Source organism: Schistosoma haematobium, chromosome 1 (genome assembly GCF_000699445.3).
Source record: "Schistosoma haematobium chromosome 1, whole genome shotgun sequence".
Taxonomy (NCBI): domain Eukaryota; kingdom Metazoa; phylum Platyhelminthes; class Trematoda; order Strigeidida; family Schistosomatidae; genus Schistosoma; species Schistosoma haematobium.
Window position 1 is genome coordinate 66,526,507 of NC_067196.1, and position 25,559 is coordinate 66,552,065.

The 25,559-nt window shown below is 35.6% G+C and overlaps 1 protein-coding gene across 1 annotated transcript in view; it reads right to left on the minus strand.

Moving 5' to 3' along the window:
* The window catches only part of PUS3_3 (tRNA pseudouridine synthase 3), a 36,061-nt gene extending 17,203 nt beyond the window's left edge, over nt 1-18,858 (minus strand). Inside the window, exons 1-21 of the mRNA XM_051209410.1 lie at nt 18,764-18,858; nt 18,654-18,724; nt 18,498-18,617; nt 18,340-18,464; nt 18,193-18,292; nt 18,071-18,152; nt 17,026-17,059; nt 16,904-16,981; nt 15,896-15,997; nt 15,784-15,842; nt 15,643-15,748; nt 14,769-14,844; nt 14,690-14,714; nt 13,772-13,859; nt 13,654-13,724; nt 12,300-12,451; nt 10,740-10,801; nt 7,894-8,011; nt 5,972-6,066; nt 4,004-4,192; nt 1,614-2,252 (exon numbers count right to left, since the gene is read on the minus strand). Of these exons, the coding sequence (XP_051074867.1) occupies nt 1,614-2,252; nt 4,004-4,192; nt 5,972-6,066; nt 7,894-8,011; nt 10,740-10,801; nt 12,300-12,451; nt 13,654-13,724; nt 13,772-13,859; nt 14,690-14,714; nt 14,769-14,844; nt 15,643-15,748; nt 15,784-15,842; nt 15,896-15,997; nt 16,904-16,981; nt 17,026-17,059; nt 18,071-18,152; nt 18,193-18,292; nt 18,340-18,464; nt 18,498-18,617; nt 18,654-18,724; nt 18,764-18,837 (2,466 nt within the window). The 5' untranslated portion in view covers nt 18,838-18,858. The remainder of the gene's footprint in view (nt 1-1,613; nt 2,253-4,003; nt 4,193-5,971; nt 6,067-7,893; nt 8,012-10,739; nt 10,802-12,299; nt 12,452-13,653; nt 13,725-13,771; nt 13,860-14,689; nt 14,715-14,768; nt 14,845-15,642; nt 15,749-15,783; nt 15,843-15,895; nt 15,998-16,903; nt 16,982-17,025; nt 17,060-18,070; nt 18,153-18,192; nt 18,293-18,339; nt 18,465-18,497; nt 18,618-18,653; nt 18,725-18,763) is intronic.
* Between the last annotated feature and the right edge of the window lie 6,701 nt (nt 18,859-25,559).

The following is a 25,559-nucleotide window of genomic DNA, read 5'->3' on the forward strand; positions in this document are numbered from 1 at the left end:
TATATTCTTCGTTTTACGAACCAATCCCTTCTATCTGTATCATGTCGTTATATACAATCTTTATTTATGTATAACCCTACCACTGAAGTAACTACTATGCATTTGGTGTTTATCTTGTTGTGCTAATGACGTGTAGCAACTTAGACCGATGCACATATGTGACTAGTCCTACACTGCAGCTAACTGACTACTCCAACAGGGACCAAAATTAGAATATTAGGACTTCTTTGCGAGCGTTTTATATGTCAGACTACTGCTCTGGGACTAAATAGTTTATTTTTCCAAGTGTAGTTAAACTGTAGCTAAACTACAGATCTATGAAATCCCATGTACCAACGATAATGATTTTGTTCTTGTAATTCTGGTTGATGAATGCCATATTTGCTTAGAAATGTTATCAAACTTGAAATAAAGAATATCCCAAAAATAAAGTTTTAATCGACATCAGAAGTATTACATAAAGACATTTTGAATGTGAAGCAAGACTTTATTCCTGATTGAAAAGTTTATTTGATCAGATATGAAAAGTGGGAAACTATTTAAATAGTGGACATGAATATTTTTAAGACATTTATGTAGTGAATTATTTCTTGTTCATTAAAAATAGAAGATCATTATAACATGAATATAATAATGGATTTACAAATAGTTACTTATTATCTATTTGAACTAAGTATATTGTAATGAACAAAACTCTGAATCTTCGTAATTCGTTGCTAAGGATTGATTTTGTAATTGTAGTTAAAGCGTTAAAAATTTAACGACAGTATATAAAAAATACTGTTACGGTTGTTTTTTCGCACATAACAGAATTCATAATTTATTGAATTAATTTAACAAGGTCCATTTACGATTTACCATACTTGAGTTCTGCCCAGTCTATTAATTACAGTTTCCGACATTCACAGCCACTTTTGGCTAGATCTTGCACAAATGTCGCTTTCTATTTTGTGGTGCGATGTGGTCTGTTCGGTTTGTATGTTAACCCAGTATATTTGAAATACATGATTTATATCGCAGAGGCTGAGATTGGTATTATGGACTCAACGGGCAGAGCTAGGCAGGAAGAAGGACCGATAAGGACTCTAGACTGTTCTTAAGGGTTTATGCATCATTGATCCGGTGGATAATTGACTGTTCTCTAATTGGCGATATGATTACGTTATATATATATATTGATAGGGGCGCGAGGCCACAAGTTATAACACCATTCATGTTTGTTGATCAATAAATGTATATTTATGCTGTTTCAAACATCTACATATATTCACTAAAACTAAATCATCCTCTGAAATATGAATATTCCTTGCTGTATGTTCATAATATTTGCTTGTAATATAAATCAGATACTATTTAATGTTATATAAAGATTTCAAAAGCTGAAAATAGATTTTATCCTATCAACAAGATTAAATTACAAACTGATGTTATTTACATCAATTAATTAGTGAACGTCTTTAACCGAATAAATTCAAGCATTTTGGTAGGTATCTTGTTTCATTTGACTGGATATTCACGACGCTGAAACAATTAGCGTGTCAATTGATTCATAATTGAATCATTTTAAAAAGCCAAATTGTGGAAATTTTTGTGTTTGAAAGTGAATAACTTACTTTTCGACTGCCTGGAGGCCCACATATCACTGTGATAGTAAGCGGATTTTTTAGCATCGTCAGTGATGAAGCCAACTTCATACAATTAAACTTTCGGTTGTCACTAGAATTGGTTTCCTTAAACTGTAGTTTGGAAATTTCAGGATGATCATTTGGTACTCTATCTGTAACATTAAATGGTGTTTCTTTGTATTTATTGTAAACTTGAATATTTTTCCCTATAACTGCTTCGTTTATTATATAATTCCAATCAATTTTTTGCCCATGTTCCATAATTATATAGGACTGTGGATTTATACCACATTTTAAGCATAAATTGACACATGTGTTAGCAGTCGGGATTGGTACATTAAAGCACACACTAGCTTCAACATGTGATAACTCATCACGAAATATCTGAATCCAGTGTTTAGTAGACGGCTGATGTGTTAGCAATTGAGCCATAAGTAAATTACAATCTTCATCTTTGAATTCGGATTTTTCACCAAGTTTTTTTCCAGATATTGTATCATCATCTGATGTTGTTTTAGAAAATTCCTGTTCTAAATGATGAGAAATAAAGGACGCTTTAGTAACACAATGGTTAGGCTTATTGGAAGGCACCTCCAACAGGCCTGTACTACGCCATACTGGGAAAACCTAAATAAACAGAAGTGTTAATCAGTTGATTAAATAGTTCTTTTATATTTAAATGTTATTGCAAGCGTAATTTACTAAAGTATTTATAAGTATATTAGTAGTCAGTATATGTAACATTAAGCTAGTTTTTAGCGCAGTATAATATTACTGAAATGAAACACATTTGTACTACAAATCTTTCAGATAACTCCATTAATAAAATCATTTCAATTTATGCTGAACCATTTTCAAAATAAGTAGTATGAAAACCATTAACTTTCAGGATAATTGTAAACAACTTTTTTAAAATAATTTTAAACCTTAAAAAACGTATCAGTTAGTTATAATCAGTTTAGTGGTTGTGGATATTGTTAAGCTTTTGATTGAAATCATGAACTGATTGATGTTCGCGCGCGAGGCTGAAGGCCCTGGGTTCGAATCCCGCTCGTGGGATTCGAAGATGCGCACTGCTGAGGAGTCCCACAATAGGACGAAACGGCCGTCCAGTGCTTCGAGGTTTTCAATGGTGGTATAACATCAATCGGTTCATGATTTCAATCAAAAATAATTAGTTATAGTTGGAAAAATAATTATGAATATAAAAAAGAGTAACCATAAAACACTAACATTTTCTAAATCAACAGAGATCGCAAGTTGATCGTTTTTATTTTGTGTAATTACTAAAACTGTAAAACTTTAGTTATTTAGTTAACTTGTAAATTCATGTTCTTTAAAATAATTTTAGTGTAATTCAATGATAACAATCCTGATCCATAAATAAATAAATAATATATTTGTAATATCCCAATAAGTAGAAAAATTAGATTTCCTGACGTTTCGTGACTTAGTGTAAGCTACTCCTTCAGAGAATAAATAGCCAAATTAAAATTAGTCCAAGTTTAAATAGTACAACAGAACAACACGAATATTCATATTGTTCCATCACGAAACGTCAGAAAATCTAATTTTTCTACTTATTGGGATATTACAACTGTGTTATTTATTTATAACAATCTATCTAATGCTCAATTTATTCGAAATTATCAAATTGAACCATGGTAATGATACCTACAAAATCCTGATCTTTGATTTATCATCTGTAGTACAAAACCGAAGGTTATTTATATATCCACATACGTAAACTAGTACTATTATCTTGCTATTAATAAATCGGAAAACTAATAACTAAATGATCATCTCTTTTTCGATACTTAATTACAAATAAGTGTACACATTAAGCTGACTTCATAATAATAGAGATTAGTTTTATTTCATCACTTAAAAGACATTTTAACTTGGTCGAATTTCTGTCAAAAATATCAACTATGGGATAATCCAGATCATTTCAAACTGAATTAAATTTCATAACCACTGGACAGGCAAGTGGTTACTTGAGCTCGGTAGCTAAGTGGATAACGCGATGAAGTTTGATACAAACGGTATTGAACTTCAGTCCCAGAGTGAGACTCAACTCTAGGATGTAAGTACATCCAGCTAATAAGTCCCAAATAAAATGAAACGCGCGTCCTGGATCCCACTGCTAAACACATTCCATCTATACTCTATTAACCTGTGTTATAATGGCTATATTAAGGCGATCCGCACAAGATGATCATATACCGACCAAAAATGATTAAATTTAAGCCAAATATATCAACAACGGAATTATCTAAGCCATTTCATATCGGATAAAATTTTCCCTTGATTCTTTTTTATGATCGACACTGAATGTAATTTGTTAAAATAAACATATGTTTCGCATTCTGACTTACATTTTTAATTAGTAATCGTCTAATTTTTGAGCGTTGTTTAACAATAAGCCATATTGATGTATGCCGACCAGTTTCATCTATTTCTTCCAATAAGGCGGAATATAGGTATGGTGAAATAAACTCATTTGCATTTTTAAAAATATCGGGATTAAATTGAAGCTCAATAAGATCAGATTGGGATGTATCTGACTGTCATAGGTATAAAATCATAAAAAATAAGTGATTATTTCTTAATGAAATCTTTAGAAGGCATTCTTAAAAAAACATTATTGGTGAGACGATAATATGTGGGTGAACTTTGAGGAACGCTAGAGTGACCTTGAGAATTTCTATATTATAACTGATAGCCAGTTGTTATATCTGGTAGTCCCTAATTGGGTTCACTTATTACTTATACTTGTAAAACGAGGTACCACTGCAATCCCAACAACGTGAAGTAAGAACGACAAGACTGGTACAAGTGAAGGTTTATTAAACCCAAAACACGACGACCCTAGTCGAAAATATACACATTTATATATTGATTTGTACACCCATTTTAATTAATAATTAGGATAAAATCACGTGTATGAAAGATACCCAGAGTTATAACAAATCACAAGCTCAGTGTCATGCTGAGCATAGTTCGTTTTAATTTGATACAAGAATATCGTATATTGAGTAAAACGTCACACTCAAACAAATTAATGTTACACCTAATAGAATATTACACTGGTAAACAAACACGAATCCTACACTGAGTAATTATCATATTGAGTTAAACATCGAAGTAATGTTGAACAAAAAGTCACATTGAGTAAAGGAATGTAATGTTGTTTTTCATCCCGCCATATCAGTCTATCTACTTACTAGGACCAAATCAGAGTTATAAACCAGTGTGAGGAATTAGAATTATGATTTACAGTTGATGGTTAGGATTAGGAGTTAGATTTAGGGTTATCATCACGAACTGATATTAGCTAAAATGCCGAAACGCTATTTAGCCAAATGGATGAATGAATTTCGTTCCAAAATCCAAGACTTGTTATCCTAAATCTCATTGGTTCGTCCATAAATTATAGACTCACCGTCTATAATACACTAGAAAGAATTAGTTTAACTTACGTTTAAAAGACAAAATAATAATGACTTTGTTCAGTACTATATGAATCCTGTAAATACAGTCACAATATCGACTAAAAGCAGAAAATTAAGGTTATGTATAATTTAGATTCATATACTAATGTCTATGTGGAAACGTGTAAAAGAAAATGAATACTGAAATACTCTTTTCAGGAAAGCATATAGTATTAGTCCAGCCATTTACCTCTTTCCTAATCGAAACAAAAATATGTTTCATTTGTATATCCACTTTCTGTGATCAACCACCATTTTAAAACAAAATGTGTTGTTCAGCCGCCTATATTGGATTACGGTACTGTATTCCTGTTTCCAAAATAATTATTATGGTAACTAGCTAAAAACTAACATAATAGTGAGTTTTTATTTTACTTTTTGGAGGAAACCTAATGATATATAACTGGTGATCAAAGTGTTCACAATGGAGATGGATACATCGTTGTATGTGTTAAGTCGGCTTTCCGAGAACTGCAACGGAGCCTCGAGAGGCCGTAAAGCAGCCGAAGAGTCCTGGCCAATCAGAGCATGATGGAGCTTTCTAGAATATCAACGTGGCGCGCTACTATTGGTCAGCAGCATAATATGTCTTTTAGCGGATTGGCCAAAATATGATGTTGATTTAACAAATGTTAACATCTATAAATACCCGTGTTTTTCTGTACAAAAATAAACCTTTGGAGTAAAGTGTTTTTCGTTCATTTTGCGCCTTTCCTCTCGAGTTCATGTCGTTGCGTAGTTCTAGCTTGCAGGTTACCAGAATAGCTTAGGAACCGAATAAAGCGTTCAAATTAACAAGACTTATCAGTATGTAACATACATGTTTTACCAAAACAAAAAAAATCTACTCACCGATCGAAAATGGTTGATTTTCTTTGGTTCTAAGGCAGACACTCCATGTCGTTTACCATAAAGTATGATACGATTATGATAACAAATACAATTTACTGAAAATGAATAAAGCTATGAGATAATTGTGTGAAAAATAAAATCATTCTAGTAATAACTGAATTTATGTGACTCATAACATTCAACTTAGTCCTTTTTTTGATTGAGATCATGAATCAATTGATGTTAAACCACCATCGAAAATCTGGAAGCACTGAATGGCCGTTTCGATCTAGTATGGGACTCCCGAGCAGCGCGTATCCACGATTTCGCACTCGGGACTCAAACCCATGACCTTTGGTCTCGCGCGAACGCTTAATCACTAGACCACTGAGCCGGCATCTAACGGTGTTAGTGTCTAACTTTAACAGAATATATGTTACGTGTAGTTTCTAAAACTGCAAATATTTTAAGTAGAATTAATGAAGAAAACTGTTGGTGTTTCGAGTTGATTTTGTTAACACTGACTGATAATCGATAAACGAAATAGATGAATGGATAATATCTTAGTATCTGCTAAACGATAAAATGTAATTTAAGAATAATCAGATAGGCTATAATTAACTTAAAGAATGATAAAGACATACTTTGAAAAGTATATTTCTTATTTTTGAATTACACCAGGATAACTGAATACAAAATTAAAGTTACAATCTTTTTAAAAGTAGATGAGTTAATACCTGTGATCCTGCTTGAGACATATACGATACGCATTTCTCTTAATGATTTAACTCATATAAGTTCTGAGTAAGCTTTACTTTTCTGTCTGGGTACCATGTATTACTCTATCATTTATTCATATCCATAGCGTAAAACTCTAGTCTTGAAATGGGGAGTTTCACAAAAGCTTAATTAATATGTCCCATACATTTCTATCACATCATGAATTATGAATTTTGGTTCATTTTTACTAAATAAATCAATAGCAATAGCAGTAAATAAATAAAAGATCATTTCCATGCACCCGGTGATAGAAGTCACCATCTATTGTAGTTTAAAATTTCAGAAGTTCTTAGCTTTTAGGATAATGATTCTGTTCTTAATATTTTTGACTTAGGGACTATTGTTTATATCATACTGTTCATGAAATAATCTGCTCAGATATGAAACTATTCACTGATTTTAGAAGTCCCTTAATTAATAGGTCATTGTTTATTACATTAACTTTGAAGGCAAATTTCGTGTTGAATTATGATGAGCTGTTTATATTTTCCTAAATTTGTTAGCCTATAATGCGTCATCCACAAAGCTAAGTTTTGTAAGCTACGTTTATATTTTTTTTATTTGATAAGTAAGCTGCTTCATAATCCAATAGTTTCTTGGCTTGAAGTTGGATTTTCGAAATTATAGTTGATTATGAGCCCTCATAAAAAAGCCCCTTTAAACCTACATCTGTAGATCGAAAAAGCACAGCTAACAGAACACTTCGATAGTGTGCTCACAGTTTTTGGGTACGGAAAACCCACCTTGGGAAGTTTTAAAATCCCGATTCCAAACCAGTGGTGCACATGGATTCCATGATTCTGAAGGAATAAACGGCGTATGAACCCGTTCTTGATCACCGGCTACCATGGGACCTCATATATTAACGTCGCTTCAATGTTCTGTAAATTAAACCTCTGAGTCAAAGGCTCCGAGAATGACCCTTCAAGAAAACCAATGGTTTTGATATGAACAACCGGGCAACATCTCAGTACACACATAAATTGAATAATAATTAATTTGTGTAGAGCATATATATCTTGCCTCCCCTTTGTAACAATCTTTATATGTTTAAATAAATTAATAAACACTCCCTGAATATACTAATAGACATCAGAATGTGGAGAAATTTCTCTTTAGTGTTTATTTAAAATTTCATATAAGTTAATTTAGTTAGTACTTACTCAATGACAGACACATATTCCCAACTGGAATAGTAACAATTTCCAACTCTCCATTTAATAAACACTTTTCTCTACCATCAATTTCTTTTTCAATAAGTTTGAGAAATTCTTCAATGGGCTATAGAATATATTCCATGCAATACATTATAAAAATAAGTATTGAAATCAATAATGAAAAACCTTTTTAAGTATATTGTAACCATCTTAATGAAAACAACCATTTACTTACTTACTTACGCCTGTTACTCCTCGTGAGGGAGCATAGGCCGCTCACTAGCATTCTCCATCCAACCCTGTCTTGGGCAATCCTTTCTAGCTCCGTCCAGTTGTAATTCATCGTTTTCATATCTGCTTCTATTATCCGACGCAATGTGTTCTTTGGCCTTCCTCTTTTCGCTTCCCTTCAGGATTCCAAGTTAGGGCTTGCCTCGTGATGCAGTTTGACGATTTGCGTAATGTATGTCCTATCCATTTCCATCGTCTTTTCCTAATTTCCTCTTCAGCTGGAAGTTGGTTTGTTCTCTCCCAAAGAAGGCTATTGCTGATGGTATCCGGCCAATGGATGTTAAGTATCTTGCGTAGACAGCTATTTATAATTACTTGTACCTTCTCGATGATGGTCGCAGTAGTTCTCCAAGTTTCAGCTCCATACAGTAGAACTGCCTTGATGTTCGTATTGAAGATTCTCACTTTGATATTGGTTGAAAGTTGTTTCGAGTTCCATATGTTCTTCAATAGTAGGAATGCTGTCCTTGCTTTGCCAATCCTCGCCTTTACGTCTGCATCTGAGCCTCCTTGTCCATCGACGATGCTTCCTAGGTATTTGAAGGACTCTACATCTTCCAGAGTTTCGCCATCAAGAGTGATTGGATTGCTGTTCTCCGCTTTGAATTTGAGGACCTTGGTTTTCCCCTTGTGTATGTTGAGGCCTACTGATGCAGAGACTGCTGCTACACTGGCTGTCTTCATCTGCATCTGTTCGTGTGTATGTGATAGGAGGGCTAGGTCATCTGCGAAGTCCAAATCGTCTAATTGATTCCGAGCTATCCATTGTATTTCGTGTTTTCCCTCAGATGTCGAGGTCTTCATAATCCAGTCGACCACCAGAAGAAAGAGGAAGGGAGAGAGTAAACAGCCTTGTCTGACTCCGGTCCTTACTTGGAATGCATCTGTCAGCTGTCCTCCATGCACTACTTTGCACTGTAGTCCGTCGTATGAGTTCCGGATAATATTGACAATCTTCTCAGGAACTCCGTAGTGTCGAAGAAGTTTCCATAACGTTCTCCTATCTACACTGTCGAATGCCTTTTCATAATCAATGAAGTTGATGTATAGTGATGAGTTCCACTCAACTGATTGCTCAACGATAATCCGTAGTGTTGCAATTTGGTCTGTGCACGACCGATCCTTACGGAATCCAGCTTGTTGATCTCGAAGTTGGGTGTCTACTGCATCCTTCATCCGGTTCAGCAACAATCTGTTGAAGACTTTCCCTGTTATTGACAGTAGTGTAATGCCTCTGTAGTTTTCACATTTGCTCAGATCTCCTTTCTTTGGAATCTTGACGAGGTGTCCTTCTTTCCAGTCCAGAAAACAACCATTTAACATGACGATAATGATAATAAATTTGGAAATGAATAATTCAAACAGTTTTCGTTTAATCACTATAGCAAGAGTTTTTTTTTTGTATAAATTAGAAACAATTTTATCATTCAATATCTTTGGTATTATGTCCAAACTCATTGGTTACATTTATAACAGAGCGATATCGTCCATTTAACTGTGTAATCAATTTCTTCACTGGATATGATTAATATAAAATAAACAATTAGAATTCATTCAAAATGTAAGTAGTTGTAAAATTCTAATTAGGTTTACTTATTATCAATGTATAAATGTTATTGACAAAAACATTAATAATTTTCTTCAGTAATATAGCTTTATTCTATTGAATAACAGTTGTATATAAGTCTACATATGTAACTGTGTAAAACTATACACCATTATGGTGTCAAAGGGTTATCTGTTTGTCTATCTCAGTAGAGTCAAATTTGTATACATATCTGTATGACTCGACTATATAGTGTGACAATAGCCAGTAGCATCGGAAAGTTTTTTTATCCTACTTAAGGACTACTTGGCAGTCCATAATCGTACAATATTCTTGAACTATTAAGTTAGAATCTCGTGGTTTGCAAACCTAAATTTGATCAATTTACTTTGCGTTGAAACCATTGAACTGAAACTTAGTAGACTAATTTTACCTTGTTTCATGGAAGACTTAAGTGCTCAAGATTTGATCTTGTTTAGAGTAGTGGATGTGAACTAATGTTTGGTCCTAAAAAAAGAAGAGACAATCATCTAATGCTTTTTAATTTCAGTTCATAATAAAAACTCATTTGAAACAGAATAACCCTATAAACTCATAATTCTGACAGTGCAAAGTTTTGCATCCAACCACGGAATATCCTTTTACACTCTAGTCATCGTGAACATTTAAGGTTCCTGTTGATAACTCGTAACTTGACAATGATTATTAATGCAAGTAAGAACGATGTTCACACTTACTGTCAGTTCATAGCTGAGTTGCCTCTATTGCTAGGTGTCAGTTACCTTTAGACATTCCAAATTAAGTAGTCTTAAAGGAATACATTGAATCATGAATACAACGTCATAAGAATTCAAATATATTTTAAATGTTGAAGCATATGTTAAAGACTAACAAAAGCATTGAGAACATCAAGAGCTTTTTGAATCGTATATTCCCTTTATAATTTGCAGTATATCCTATAAAAGAACAAACTATAGCACAAATATTGTTCCGAATAAGATATTTTTAAACTTACTGTCCAGTAACATATATAGGGTATATTTTCAGTGAGATTGATCACATTTCGACTAATAAGAACTGTAAAATGACAAAATAAACACCTACTATTTGTATGAAATTTCATTTGCTTGATTTATATAATTATTTGGATGCTTTAAATATTACTTCAACCGAAAGCTAATGCACATAAGGAGTCCTCAATTGATTCGATAACTAAGTAATCATATTGATGGGATCACTAAATAAGTAATTCTCTAAACTCTAAATTGGTTAAATTAATTAGAGCGTTTAAATAAAGCAGTGCCTTTGGATTTAGAAATAGCGCTGTTTAGAAAAAGAGTATTGGTTCTATATATGTACCCATTTCGAATACACTAAACAAATTCAAATGGTGTGTCAGTCTTCATTAATGTTTCATTATTCTAAAAATATTCACTGAAGTTTTTTCGAAAGACTAAGAGAAACTATGAGAACAATTACGTGATAATGAAAGTGTTATGTTGGGAGCTAGTCGAAATGGGTTACCTACAAGGTTTTGAAAGACGCATATACATATCGGGAACAAAAAGGTACAGAGATACATGTTCTTCAAGAAACCCTAATTCCTGAATCTATAATGCAACTGAGATATAGCTAGAGTTATCTTACATGGCAATATAGCTGAAACTATCAAGAAGAGATTTTATGTAGTGAGTCTTTATTTGTTATTTTCTCATCGACTAATAGTCCTTAATAAAACAAGAAATAAGTTATCTGCTCTTTACGCTTTGATGTTTATTTACCGATGTAGCTATTTCTGTGGCGGAATCTACATCGAGCTTATGATCATATTTTCTAGTCAGAAGGTTGACCAGTAACTACTTTTTAATTCGGAAAGGTTCTAAAATTTCAGTACACAGCTCACACATCGTTGTAAATAAATATGTGATAGATAAGAAAAACGTGAAAAGTGATTCCTTGTACATCTTCCGATTTTCCCAACTTGAAATGAAACACCAAGACCTTGCAAAATTTGGGAAAACATGTTATTGACAGGGTTAAAATGCTAGTTTGACAATGAGTACATGACTGAATCCTGGATAGTTAGTCTATTGAAACAAACGTAAATGATGATATATTTGAAACCCAATATTTAGAAAGTGCTAAACAATGTAGGTTGTGGTGTAGATTTGCTACACATTGGATACATTCAGTAGGAAGAAATTGATTAGGTGGAAAAACAACTCAAACTAATGTAAGCATCAATGACAGTTAACAAATAAACATAAAGAAATTAGTTAGGATATCACAAATGGAAGCGATAAATAAAAAGCATAAAATAATATTGAAACCCAACATTTAGCGGAACGTGAAATGAACACATCTGTTCGTTTGTGGTGGATTTCGAACCAAATCATATGACATCTACAGCCCTGAATTGAGATAATAAAAGTAGATGCCAACTAGAAAGTTCACATCTGAAGTGATTACGTGTTTTAGATAGCAACCCTTAGCCAACTTCTAACCTCTCAACATGACAGCTAACATTGCATATAGTGTGATAGTTAATTTAATTTAGTAACAGGTCATTACTCACTGGTATTTAACTTGAGTGATGAAATAAGTAGTGTGTCTTTAAACCCCATGCTACCGACTGTCTGACCATCTTCATCTTGAATGTCATATATTCGCACCAAAAGTGTTATCAAGTGTACAGCTTCACTGCGCTTCCCATGAACGTATTCAAATCTATATTGTAAGCAAACATAGCAGTGAAATATTACAGTAACTGATAGATGAAAGTTCTGTTCTAGGGCTACTGCCGGTCCAAAGGCCATACACAGGAAAAGAGTTAGGCATAGGTTCAGCAACTCGATTCCGTGGGAAAAAACCTTGCTTAAAAGACGCTAACCGGAATAAATCATTTAAACCATTTAAACTCTGTTCTCTGAGTTGGAGGATCTTCATTCAGGAGAGTTTTGACGCCTCATGGTGAGAGTCGAGATTCTTCAGAAGTTATGAGGTCGATGCCTCTCCTAACAACTAGAGCAACAAATAATATAGGTACATGGAACGTCTGGACAATATGGGAGGCCGGGGGATCAGTCAACTAGTTACGGAAATGAGGAGATACAACTTGGCGGTCCTCGAAATCAACGAAACCTGTTGGATTCAAGCTGGACAGCAAAGGCTAGATACGGGATATATGCTGCTGTACTCTTGTCATGAAGAAGAAAATGCTCCACATACTCACGGAGTTGCTCTGATGCTGTCTAAACAAGCACGTGATGAACTTATAAGATAGAAATCTCATGGATCCAGGATCACTTAAGCAACTTTCAAAACAAGAAATGAAGAAATCACGATGAATATTACCCGGTGTTATGTACCCACCAATCATAGCAACGACGACGATGAAGATTGGTTGCATGAGAGGCTGCAATCAATCACAGCGAAGTACATAGGAAAAGACCTGACAATCCTGATGGGAGATCAAAACGCCGAAGCCGGAATGGACAACACAAGGCATGAAGATATCATGAGACAAAATATACTTGAAAAAAGGAACTAGAATGATGACAGATTTACGAATCTTTGAGCCTGCAACAAAATGGTTATAAGCAGTGCAAACGGATAAAAAATCTACATGGGTCTCATCGTACCACATAACAGATAACCAAATTGATCATATTTGCATCACTAAGAATTCAGAAGGTTAATCGAGAACATGAGAACCAGTAGAGTAGTTTAAATAACCTCAGATCACCACCTAGTGGTTGGCAAGATGAGATTGAACCTAAAGAAGCACTAGATTGCTGCGAAAACAGCATTACAAAGGTTCAATACAGCCTTTCCTCGGTATACTGATAAGCTACTAAAGTTGACGGTCGTTGAACATTTTCAACAAATTCTACTCACTTTCAGACATGTACTTGTAAATTGAAACTCACTCAATGTCGATTTTATCATACTTCACGAAATTTATTTTCTTTTCAATCCCTTCTTTTATTTTTGTTGCAATCTATTTTATTAAAAGTATCAAGACAGGTAATATAAGTATAAAATTACCTCATCTAAATCTGTTAGGGTTGTTTTAATTTGCTTAATCAACATGGCAACTGCATTTATTATGTGTAAGTAAATTTCAATAAGTGTTCTAGAGTAAAGAAAAAATACCATAACATTCATAATACGTATAAATGCCAATAAAAGATTACATAACAATGATAAATTGAATTCCTTACTTAATTTGTGTAAAAAATGGAAACGAAGGCACGTTCAAATGTTTTTTCTTGTTACTTGAGTGCGATCTATAATTCTTTTAATACTAAATAGCTTCAGTGAAACTATACATAATCGTAAATGACTAATGAGACGAAATCTTTTCAAAATAGTTCTCGATTCTTTCTCACATGCATTGCTAATTTAATGTATTTATTTGAGAGGAAATATCTGTACTAGAATATTTAGTGATTTCTATACACACTACCAGATTTTAATTGACTAATCTCACGTCATTAAGCAGAGTTATTATTTCCATTTATTTACGTTTCTCTTTTATAGCAGTAAATGTATCTTGAAACAACTTGGCCTAGAGTGAACTCCATAAATTTCACTTTGTGAACAGTAAAAAGTTAACCTCATTCATGTATATTTATCAAATATTTTAGCTATTCAATAACAAAACATCTTGGTTAAGAACTATCTCGTTTGACTAAGACAGAATACCACTTTATTGTTTCATAACATACCAAAATAAGACAAAGCCTTGAAACCAAAGTGTGGAAGAGTAAGAATAGGACATGACAGGTATACCTCTAATATCTCTTGTCAAAATGATATTTACAGTACTGAAGAAAACTGATCTAGGAACTTCAACAGAATGTTTGTAGCTAATCATTTTCACTTTGTCGATCAAATCTGATTCATATTAATATTTCGATGTAAAATTATTTTAAGCAGGAAAATATACATTAGTTGACTTACTTTAATAGTGTGTTCTGTTTATTATCTGCAATAATTAATTATCCGGTTATTAAACGTTTTTATACAAATCATCACTTACTTGGTCTTATTGATTTTTGCATGAAATACGTCCGTTCACAAGATATTCCAACAGTTTGTTCGCTACCATGAATAATCTGTTTTGATAGAGAAGTTACTTTTTTAATTGTGAAGAACTAATTAAGTATGTGAAGTTATAAATTAGACTTCAATAAAAAGTACTCATAAAGTTTGTTTTATTTAGTTTGACTGCGTCAGTTATGTTTTCAGTAGTGGCTAAACCATTTCTGCGATAGGACATTTGAGGAAAATAATTGGTATACATCAATAAACTTGTAAGAATGTTTGTAAAAAAACATCTTATTCCGCAACCTCAGGTGGTGTCCGGCAAGGCTGTCCACTATCTCCATTTTTGTTCAACTTCATCACATACTGATGGAAATATCGTCCTCGTCGATTGCATTCTCGAGAACTGATCTCCTTACAGGAGATCAATGCCCGATTAGAACAAAAATGGAGATAGTGGACAGCTTTGTCAGACACCACTTGAGGTTGCGGAATCAGATGGCAGTTCGTCATAAGCTCTGACCCGACTTTTAGTGTTCGAGTAAAGGGCCCTCACAGAGGTATGCATTCCAATGACAGATACTGACACAGAACCTCTCAGTCTACAGAGTTAATGGAGAATGAACAAAAAAGTAAAAGTAATAAAGGAAAAGCAAAAGAGCACTCATATAAACTCCATCTTAATGATATATTCACTTTCAAAGCTTTTATTTACATTTTTAACAACCTAGCACATTACTCGAATCACTATAAATACACGAACATCCATATTTTTTTATCGGAATTTGATAGATTCGGTTAAAATATTCAACAGTAAATGCAGTTACCGATAAGATAAAAAAATAACATTCAGTGAAAATTTAGCTTACCATATGTATATTGTCGTTTCTGTGGGTCTTCAGTGAAAGCGTATAAGGAAACTTTAAATAGTTCTTGGTTGTATTTATGCCATAAAGCAAGAAAGGTGGACAAATACTAAAACAGAGTATGTAGTATTTTTAATAAATTACCATCTCTTTATATGATCATTATCTCGTTTATTGGAATACTTATATATGTTTGTAAGTCCCTAATATAACGGTTAAAGTAATAACAGCATCGCAGAAAATAAAATAATTTTACTTCGATCTGTTTTTCAGTTAATTCCTGTGATTGGTTGAATTGATAGGTTGAGTCTATTGTACGGAGTGCGAGTTCGAAAGAGGTTGCAAATGATATAATTGTCTGAAAAGGTTGACAGAAAAATTATTATTTGGAGCTAGCAGTTTAAGCGATTGTAAGCAAAAAGTGGTTATCATCTAAAGGTTTTATGATCATTGAAAATACAGCTGAGATTTCAAATGTAGCTTCTAGTAGAAAGTGAACTAGGGTTAACTGGGGGTTATATAGATAGCGTACAACAAGATGAGTGAAGACTCGTCATGTTCGAATTTTCTTCATACTTAACAGATTTGTAGTCAGTGAGAGTGTAACAAGACTGTCGGTTATACGGTATGTTTGATAATCTATAAAACATGCAAACCTTGAGGGATACGCTGACTAAATTTTCATGTTCTTAGATATACGACTATTGCAAATTACGGTTGTTAATTTAGATACGCCGACTTATAAGACCAAACTAATGACGCAAACACCAGTACGAGCAGCCTAGACCCGATTAGTCCTTTTTCCGCCTAGCTTTGCCCATTAAGTCCAGAACGCCAATCTCATCCTGTGCAAGATGAATCATATATTCTAAACATACTTGGTTTATATGCAATCAAAATCAAGCCACATCACACCATAAAATAGAAAATAACATTTGTAAGAGATCAAGCCAAAAGCCGCTGTGATTGTGAGAAATTGTGACTAATAGAATGATTCATATAACAGTAACCGATCGATCAAATAAAAGCTTATAATGGAAGGAATATGAATACACATGTAACATAATTACTTTATAGTCATGCAATAAGAATATTCGTAGAATATCAGTGCATAAATAACTACCAGTGGTTACCATTCATTTATTTTCATCCAGATATAACATACATATAACGAATGATACGTAAACTCTTTATTCTCCACCAAATTTAGAAAGCATGTCAAAAATTTATCCAAATACTTTACATCATCTTCATTTTAACTTACTTTACTTACAAAACACTCAATAAACACCGGGTCAATTCTTTCTGTTAACTGACAAAGACTGTCACCTACATCAATCACCTGTACAAAACAAACCAGATAAATTTCTCTGAAATCTGTATTACCTCGCGAGACAAAGTGAAAAATTCTCTGGACAATCTGTAATGAAGTAAAATGTCAATGAACTAATAATACGTATTGTATATAAACTAGGAAAGAATTTGGAATTATAATGTATTCATACAATCACAGAATTCGCTAAATAACCTTGATATTTTTGTTAGTGAAAACGCTATAAGCCCACATTTAGATAACACTGGAAAAATGAAAAACCTAGTCGATATCATTAATATTTATTTACATTACCACTTTTAAGTATTAAGACAGTAACAGAAACTGGAAAGAATCCAGGCTGCTTCATCAAATACAAAATATTTTGAAAATATCGTGTTATTCATTGCTATACTTTATAACTCTTTTGAAAACAATACGTCTTATCAAGATAACTAGAGACCGCGCAAAGATGTACATGTTTTATTGCCAGTAAATCTTAAACGCTTCATATTTTGGTAATAATAGAGAACTCTTGGTCTCCAAAAGTGAATCTATCTCAGTCTTAAAGTTACTGTTTTCAGTGCCAATTAAAATAATCTACATTGAAAGGAATAAATTGTTTTTGATTAGTTTGTTTAGGAGTACTCCATTTTCTCTGATTCATAGCCTTGGTCAGAATGGATGATAACTAATTGACATTTTATAGATGAGATAAAATTTTCCCCAGTATTTCCATTTGATTTCGGTAACATGTGATTCAGGAAACCAGGTGGTTGATTTTTTATCAGAATATTTCAGTAGATTCGAATTATGCTGTTTAAACTATATACATGAAGAGTTAAACCTCAGTAAGTTAAAAGGATCTTCAAGGTTTAACACAAATTTTGTTCCAATAGCAAGAACTTACAGTAGATACGTTTAGAGATTAGTGAAAATACATGTTTTCGTCCTCTTGCAATAAAAAGAGTAGCGAGCAAGATGTCTGCTTAAGTGTAACGTAGAAACCTAGAAGTCGTAAGTTGTAAACAGAATTCCTACCGATGTATTAGTCAAAGACAAACCTACATCGAAAAACCACCGAAGAGATACACATAAGGTATGTCTCAAAAAACTCACTGACGCCTAATGTCGTAAGCATAGCTTTGAACAAGTGGCCAGTTTTCGATCATCAACTTGTTGAACATTTTATTTCTGTCACCTAGATATATTCTGCAATACATAAAGTTAAAACTATCTACTTTGAGGATCTGTATAAGGTATAATAATCCTTTTGAAGTTGGACAAGGTGCTTTCAAACACACTAATTTTTACATCTTCATGTTTCTCAGGGTCAATCATCTAAAATGTCACGTAATTTCACAAAATGACCATTAATTTCATCTTACGTAATTTTCATTTACGTAATGTATGCGTAGGTTAGGCCAGTGACTAACATAAGGTGAAATCAAGGAAAAGCTTGCGAAATTGCAGTAAAGTATAACTTCATTCAGGTGGATACACATAAACATATCTATGGAAAGTTTTAGCATTGTTATCAACATACCTTCTAAAATGTCCAGCTCATGTGTACATTCGGTCAGGCCACTGCAATTCACTTCGTATGCATTAAACAACAAATACGATGCGGCCTTCACAGAACCTCTATTGAACAGCGAATCAACCCCTTGACGTAAAATCAAAAGTATTGGAACAGACAAACCAAGAATAATGACAAAAGTGTCACCATTATATTCCTCCATTATTCTCCTTACTCCCTCCAGCCTTGATATACTGAATTATTATGTCCATCACCACTTATACAATTTATACCTAGTCTGAGTTGAGAACAAGCACTGTCTAGAAGAACTCTTGAAAAGTTTAAGATTTTTGTGTGACGACTTCATATTTGAAAATGTGCAGTTACGATATAGCAATGACAAATCTAACGGATTAGTTATAACAAATATGGTCAGTATACACTAAAATTCAAATTCCGGCTGTTTAGTTAGAAAGAGGGACAACCAAAAGCTGAAAACGTATTCTAGAGTGACCAATACTGGTCAATTATGGATGAAAGTGATTTTTAAGTATCTTAATAATTTGGGAATTTATGCTATAAATAAATTAGCTTTAGACCTGGTGAGATAAATTTGTTGAGCGTTTAGATTTATTCAGATTGAAATCATTTGTATATAAAAATAATATTTCTGTAAGTTGTTCTGTGGACATATTTCCTGTGCAACGGTAAATAAATCCCCAAAGTCAGTAGCTCTGTAAGTCTTCAACATTTGATGCTGACCACATCGGTTTTAATGGAATCACCTAGCTCAATGCGCTCGGTAAAGTAAATGCACCAGATCACGAGTGGGGACGCTGTGATCAACTTCTCGTGCAACCGCTAGCCATGTAGCGGTAAATAAATCCCCAAAATAAATAGCTCTAAGTTTTCGACATTGGATGCTGACCATATGTTTTAGTGGACTCATCTAACTGAAGGCGCTCGGTCATGCATCCGCACCAGATCACGTGTGGTAACGCCGTGCTCAACATCTACCTCAATCGCTAGCCAGATTAGGTCGGAGAATTCCGATATATTGGTAATCGCCAAATACACTCTTCCGATCTCCTTGACTCTGTCTTTTGATTTCTCTTGGTGGGAACGAAATATATTAGAAGGTGTTACTGGTAAAAGCGTTGTCAAACACTGAATACCTGTGACATCATCATTGGTGAGCCCGACGTGATCTGGTACACCTAATTGCAACTGTGAGTCTGTTCCTTTTTGGGATTTTCTATATATCATTGCCTTATTATTTATTTTTTAAACATTGTGATTTTTTTTCGTATTTTTTCTTGGATATATATATATTTTCCCCTCGTTCATTATCGTACTTCATACTTCATCATGACTGAACAGACACCTAAAGTACTCAAGATTAAGACTTTGTCCCCACCTTCGTTTCAACTGATGCCTTTCTGGCCCGACAACATCGAAGCCTGGTTTTGCCACGCAGAAGCCGACTTCTCCGAGCACGGCGTGATCGACACACGTGCACAATTCCTCGCAGTAGTCAAGGCACTACCGCGCGAATTCAACAGGTACGTAACCCCTAGTATGTTTACTAGTGATGTTTCTGATCCTTACGAAATCTTAAAACGCTCGATTCTTAAACGAGGAGACCTAACCGATCGACAAAGGTTAGATCAACTCTTCAATAACATCGACCTGCAACACGGTTCTGCGACGGACATGTTGCAACGGATGAGAGAGGTTATAGGCCCAAGAACTTTCGACGAAGGTCTATTCAAACAACTCTTCTTGTCAAAACTTCCCCAACAGGTGCAAGCAGTTCTGGTCTCGTTCCAGAACAACGCCTTAGACGAACTGGCTGCATCTGCCGATCGTATTTTAGAAATTACGAAATCTACTACCGAGGTATTTTCAGTCAAAGAAAAGCCTCACACGACTCAGAATGATATAACCGACTTATGTCACACACTCACGCGTTATCTTAGTCTTCGTACCGACCGTAAGAGATCGCGCACACCACGTAGAAGCATTTCTCGTAAGCGATCTGTCTCTAGACCACGAGAGACAGATAACCCCGACTGGTGCTGGTATCATAACCAGTATGGAAAGCTTTCCAGAAATTGCAGAAAACCCTGCAATTTTCCCAACACGAAACCGACTGATTCGAAAAACAATTCGGGAAACTTCCAAGCCGGGACGCGTTAACGGCAACCGTAGCCGGCGAACATAGCCGTCTGTTATACGTCACAGATGTGACAACGAAAGTTCGCTACCTCGTCGACACTGGCGCAGAAGTTAGCGTTCTCCCAGCGAATTCCAACGACCGACTTCACGAATCGACCCTAAACTTACAGGCGGCAAACGGAAAACCGATCGCTACGTATGGCAAAAGGTACGTTTACCTTAACGTGGGTTTACGCAAACCCATACACTGGATTTTCGTTGTTGCTGATGTTTCTGTGCCAATCATTGGTATGGACCTTCTACAACACCATAATCTGATCATCGATACGCGCAAACGGAGGCTAGTAGACGGAAACACTAATTTGTCCGTTTGCGTAACTTCCTTCTCTGGTTGCAGATTATCACCAGTCACAATTAAGCATATGATAGACCCACTTTATCAACCACTTCTCGATAAGTATCCTGGGATACAACAAACGCAAGCGAAACTACCGTGTGTAACCAGCAACGTCACACATCACATCACGACTACAGGACCACCAGTATTTTCTAAAGCACTACGACTAGCTCCTGAAAAGCTGAGGTTGGCGAAAAACGAGTTTGACCATATGATAGACATAGGGATCATACGTCCGTCAAGTAGCCCATATGCATCTCCGTTGAACATGGTCCTTAAAAAGGACAGCAACGATTGGCGTCCAACTGGTGACTATCGGCGATTGAACGCGAAAACCATTCCCGATCGTTACCCGTTGCCTCACATTCACGATTTGACAGCTACCTTGAAAGGTACAACTGTCTTTTCGAAAATCGACTTGGTTAAAGCGTATAACCAAATCCCTATGGCTACTGACGACATACCGAAAACAGCTATCATAACTCCCTTCGGACTCTATGAATGCCTTTCGGTCTAAGAAATGCTGCTCAAACATTCCGAAGATTCATAGACGACGTTTTCCGAGGTCTCAACTTCGTACATGCGTATGTTGACGACTGCCTAATCGCAAGTCCGGACAGAGAAACACATCTCAAGCATCTGGATCTTGTTTTCGAACGACTTCAAAAACATGGCATTACTGTAAACGTTCAGAAATGCCAATTCGGAACCGACTCATTAGACTTTCTTGGACACACTATCGATGCTCAAGGTATCCGACCCCTTAGAACCAAAGTGGCGGCCATTCTGGATTACCCAGAACCGACCACCGTCAAGCAATTACGCACGTTCAACGGCCTCGTAAGTTTCTATAGACGTTTCATACCGAAATGCGCATTACTTATGAAACCTCTGACCGCCCAACTTCGTGGAAATGCGAAATCCATTAATTTGGACGACACCGCACGAAAAGCATTCTCCACAGTTAAGGAACTGATCGCTAAAGCAACAATGCTCACACATCAGGACACCGAAGCACCCATTAGTATCGCAGTAGACGCATCGGACTCGGCAATCGGTGGCGTCTTACAACAATGGGTTGACAACCCCTGGCAACCCTTGGCATTTTTCTCTAGAAGGTTGCTAGACACCGAATCGAGGTACAGCACATTCGGTAGGGAACTCCTAGCTATGTATTGTGCTGTACGGCATTTCCAACACTACATCGAAGGTCGTGAATTCACTCTTTTCACGGACCATAAACCGCTCACTTTCTCGTTAAGCTCTCCTTCTGACAAGTACTCTCCGTGAGTCTCGACAACTGGACTACATCTCTCAGTTTACTTCAGATATTCAATACATCTCTGGAGCAAACAACGTAGTTGCGGACGCCTTATCTCGCATAACTTCCTTGAACAGTTTCCAAGGAATCGACCTTCTGAAACTCGCCGAGCTTCAAAAAGAAGACAGTGATCTTCAGCACGAGTTATCGTCCACAACCCTTAAACTACGCATCAAACTGATAGGAACAGGTAAGGAAACCTCACTTTGTGACACATCTTCAGGTAGGGATCGCCCAATCGTGCCGAAACCTTATCGACGCAATGTCTTCAATACATTGCACAAACTTTCTCATTCAGGTGTTCGTGCAACCACCAAGCTTATAGCAGAACGGTTTTGCTGGCCTGGAATGAATAAAGACGTAAGGGAGTGGGCACGCTCCTGTGTAAGCTGCCAAAAATCTAAGGTTATCAGACACAATAAATGTCCCTTAGGCTCGTTTAAAACTCCCGATGCCCGTTTCGACCATGTTCATCTGGATTTGGTAGGACCTTTACCAGATTCAAATGGATACTCTTGTCTCTTAACCTGCGTAGACCGTTTCACTCGATGGCCAGAAGCAGTACCTATCAAGGACATCACTGCTGAAACAGTGGATCGCGCCTTCGTCGAACGATGGGTAGCAAACTTCGGCTGCCCTTCAACCATCACTACAGATCGCGGACGTCAGTTTGAATCTGATCTTTTCCGTCGTCTGACCACACTTTTAGGAATCACTCGCTTCCGAACGACTGCCTACCACCCACAGGCAAACGGGTTGGTAGAACGCTTTCACCTACAACTATAAGCTTCACTATCAGCTGCAAACGTTTCACAGTGGACCGACGCTCTTCCACTAGTCTTACTAGGTATCCGCAATGCAGTGAAAGCTGACATTGGATACACTGCGGCTCAACTCGTTTATGGAATGACACTTCGACTTCCAGGAGAATTCCTGGATCCTTCGTCCTCTTCAATGAACATGGATCTAACCTCCTACACGAACAGGCTTACAAACGCAATGAGTTCAGTTAAACCTGATTCCACTCGACCTCAATCAACTGATGTTTTCGTTCAACCTGACTTACGATATAGTACACACGTTTTCGTTCGTCGAGATTGGCATCGACGACCATTCGAATCAGCATACGAAGGACCCTTCAAAGTTCTTCAACGTGAATCTACGTACTATATAGTCGATAAGAACGGAACAAACGATAGCATCAGCATCGATCGCTTAAAAGCAGCGTATTTAGGAGGAAATCCTATCTACGTGGATTTTCCTTCGGTACAATCGAACGACACGACTCCGACACTTACAATACCTCATCCGACAACCAACACACACGATGATACTTCGACAGTATCCGAAAATAAACTTAAAACGACGCGTTCTGGAAGAAGGGTGAGATTTCCAGAACATTTAAACGACTATTGCACGTAAGGCACTTCTCGACATTTTATATTATTTTTAAAAAAAAACAATTTTAATATGCTTATATATTTTTATTTCTATTTAAAAAAACAAAACAAAAAAAACAATTTTTTTAATGCTATTACGTGTGCTTGAGTATATTTTCCATTTTTTCGCCGACATTGTGTTTTTACGCACATACGAGTGTATTTCGACATGCAATTACACTTTCTTTTTTCTTTTCCAGGACGGCTGGAAAAGAACGATGCAGTTTACGAGGAGTCGAAATGTTTGTTGTAACTTTTTCTTTTTTTTACTATTTTTACCTCGGTCCCATATTGTAAGGAAAGACGACCAGATGCTGCTACACTTAGTAAGTTATCAGAAGAGTGTTTACCAACGACAAACTCGTTGAGTTTAAACTTCTGGCTGGCCACGTCTTAGGGTCGTCACTGCCCCACTAGGGGGAGTGATCTGTAGCGGTAAATAAATCCCCAAAATAAATAGCACTAAGTTTTCGACATTGGATGCTGACCATATGTTTTAGTGGACTCATCTAGCTGAAGGCGCTCGGTCATGCATCCGCACCAGATCACGAGTGGTAACGCCGTGCTCAACATCTACCTCAATCGCTAGCCAGATTAGGTCGGAGAATTCCGATATATTGGTAATCGCCAAATACACTCTTCCGATCTCCTTGACTCTGTCTTTTGATTTCTCTTGGTGGGAACGAATTATATTAGGTGTTACTGGTAAAAGCGTTGTCAAACACTGAATACCTGTGACATCATCAGCCAGTTTAGATCCGTCGGTGATCGATATATTGATAACCTATAAAATATACCTTCGAACCTCGCCACCTCTGACTTTCTATCTCACTGGGTGGGCACGATTCAATTATAGGTTTTACTGGTTGAAGTTTTACCGAAATAAATGCTTGTGGCATCTACGACTATAAGAACAATGAAGCAATCAATTAATCTTCTTAAAACATGAAGACATGTCAAACACGATCTGAAACAATTCAAGAGTTATATGTCGTTTTTTACTTCAGACGATGAGGCTTTTACAATGTATATCAGTGTATTACTATCGTGGTTACTAGTTAATTAAGGTACTCAAATATACATTCAAGAAAATTGGCATTTCAGCGTTTGGCCCATCCACTAGTCATGACTCATCGAGTTTGAGATAATGAAAATAATAGTGCCATTATTAGGTTGTGTGAAGAATGTATTTGATTCAGGTGCGATTATTGTTGTATAGAATAAGAAATGACGATCGTTATTTAAAATATACTTTGGGGTTTCGCTTGAAAATAACACTTAAATTCACTAGATGTTTAGACTGTTGCTGATGGTCCTGACACTACTAACTATAATGAAAATCGAACAGTAGAAGTATTTGGTTCAAAAAGCCTCAAAAGATACTATAGATATTTGGAGTTTCATGACGCTTATGTCCGTAACGCCTATATAATTAAAGGATACCAACGCAGGAAAAACCGAAGTCGGGAATGAGTTCAAAGATATATTTGAAAGATTGTCGATATGTTGAGAGACGTTTGATCTGAGCTGGCCAGTAGTTGCAAAAGTAGCGTAGGATGACGAGCCTTATTGTCTCGTTTTTTCGTGTTATACAACAATTTGATTGTATCTCAAATTTTTAACACCCTCTTTTCAAAATAAAAATCGTTTTTTCTTATATGTTAGAATATGTGTGAATATTAATTTTTAAGTTCAAAAGAGAAATCTTTCTGAGCAAAACTTTTTCACCTTGTTACATCGCACGTGTTCGCATG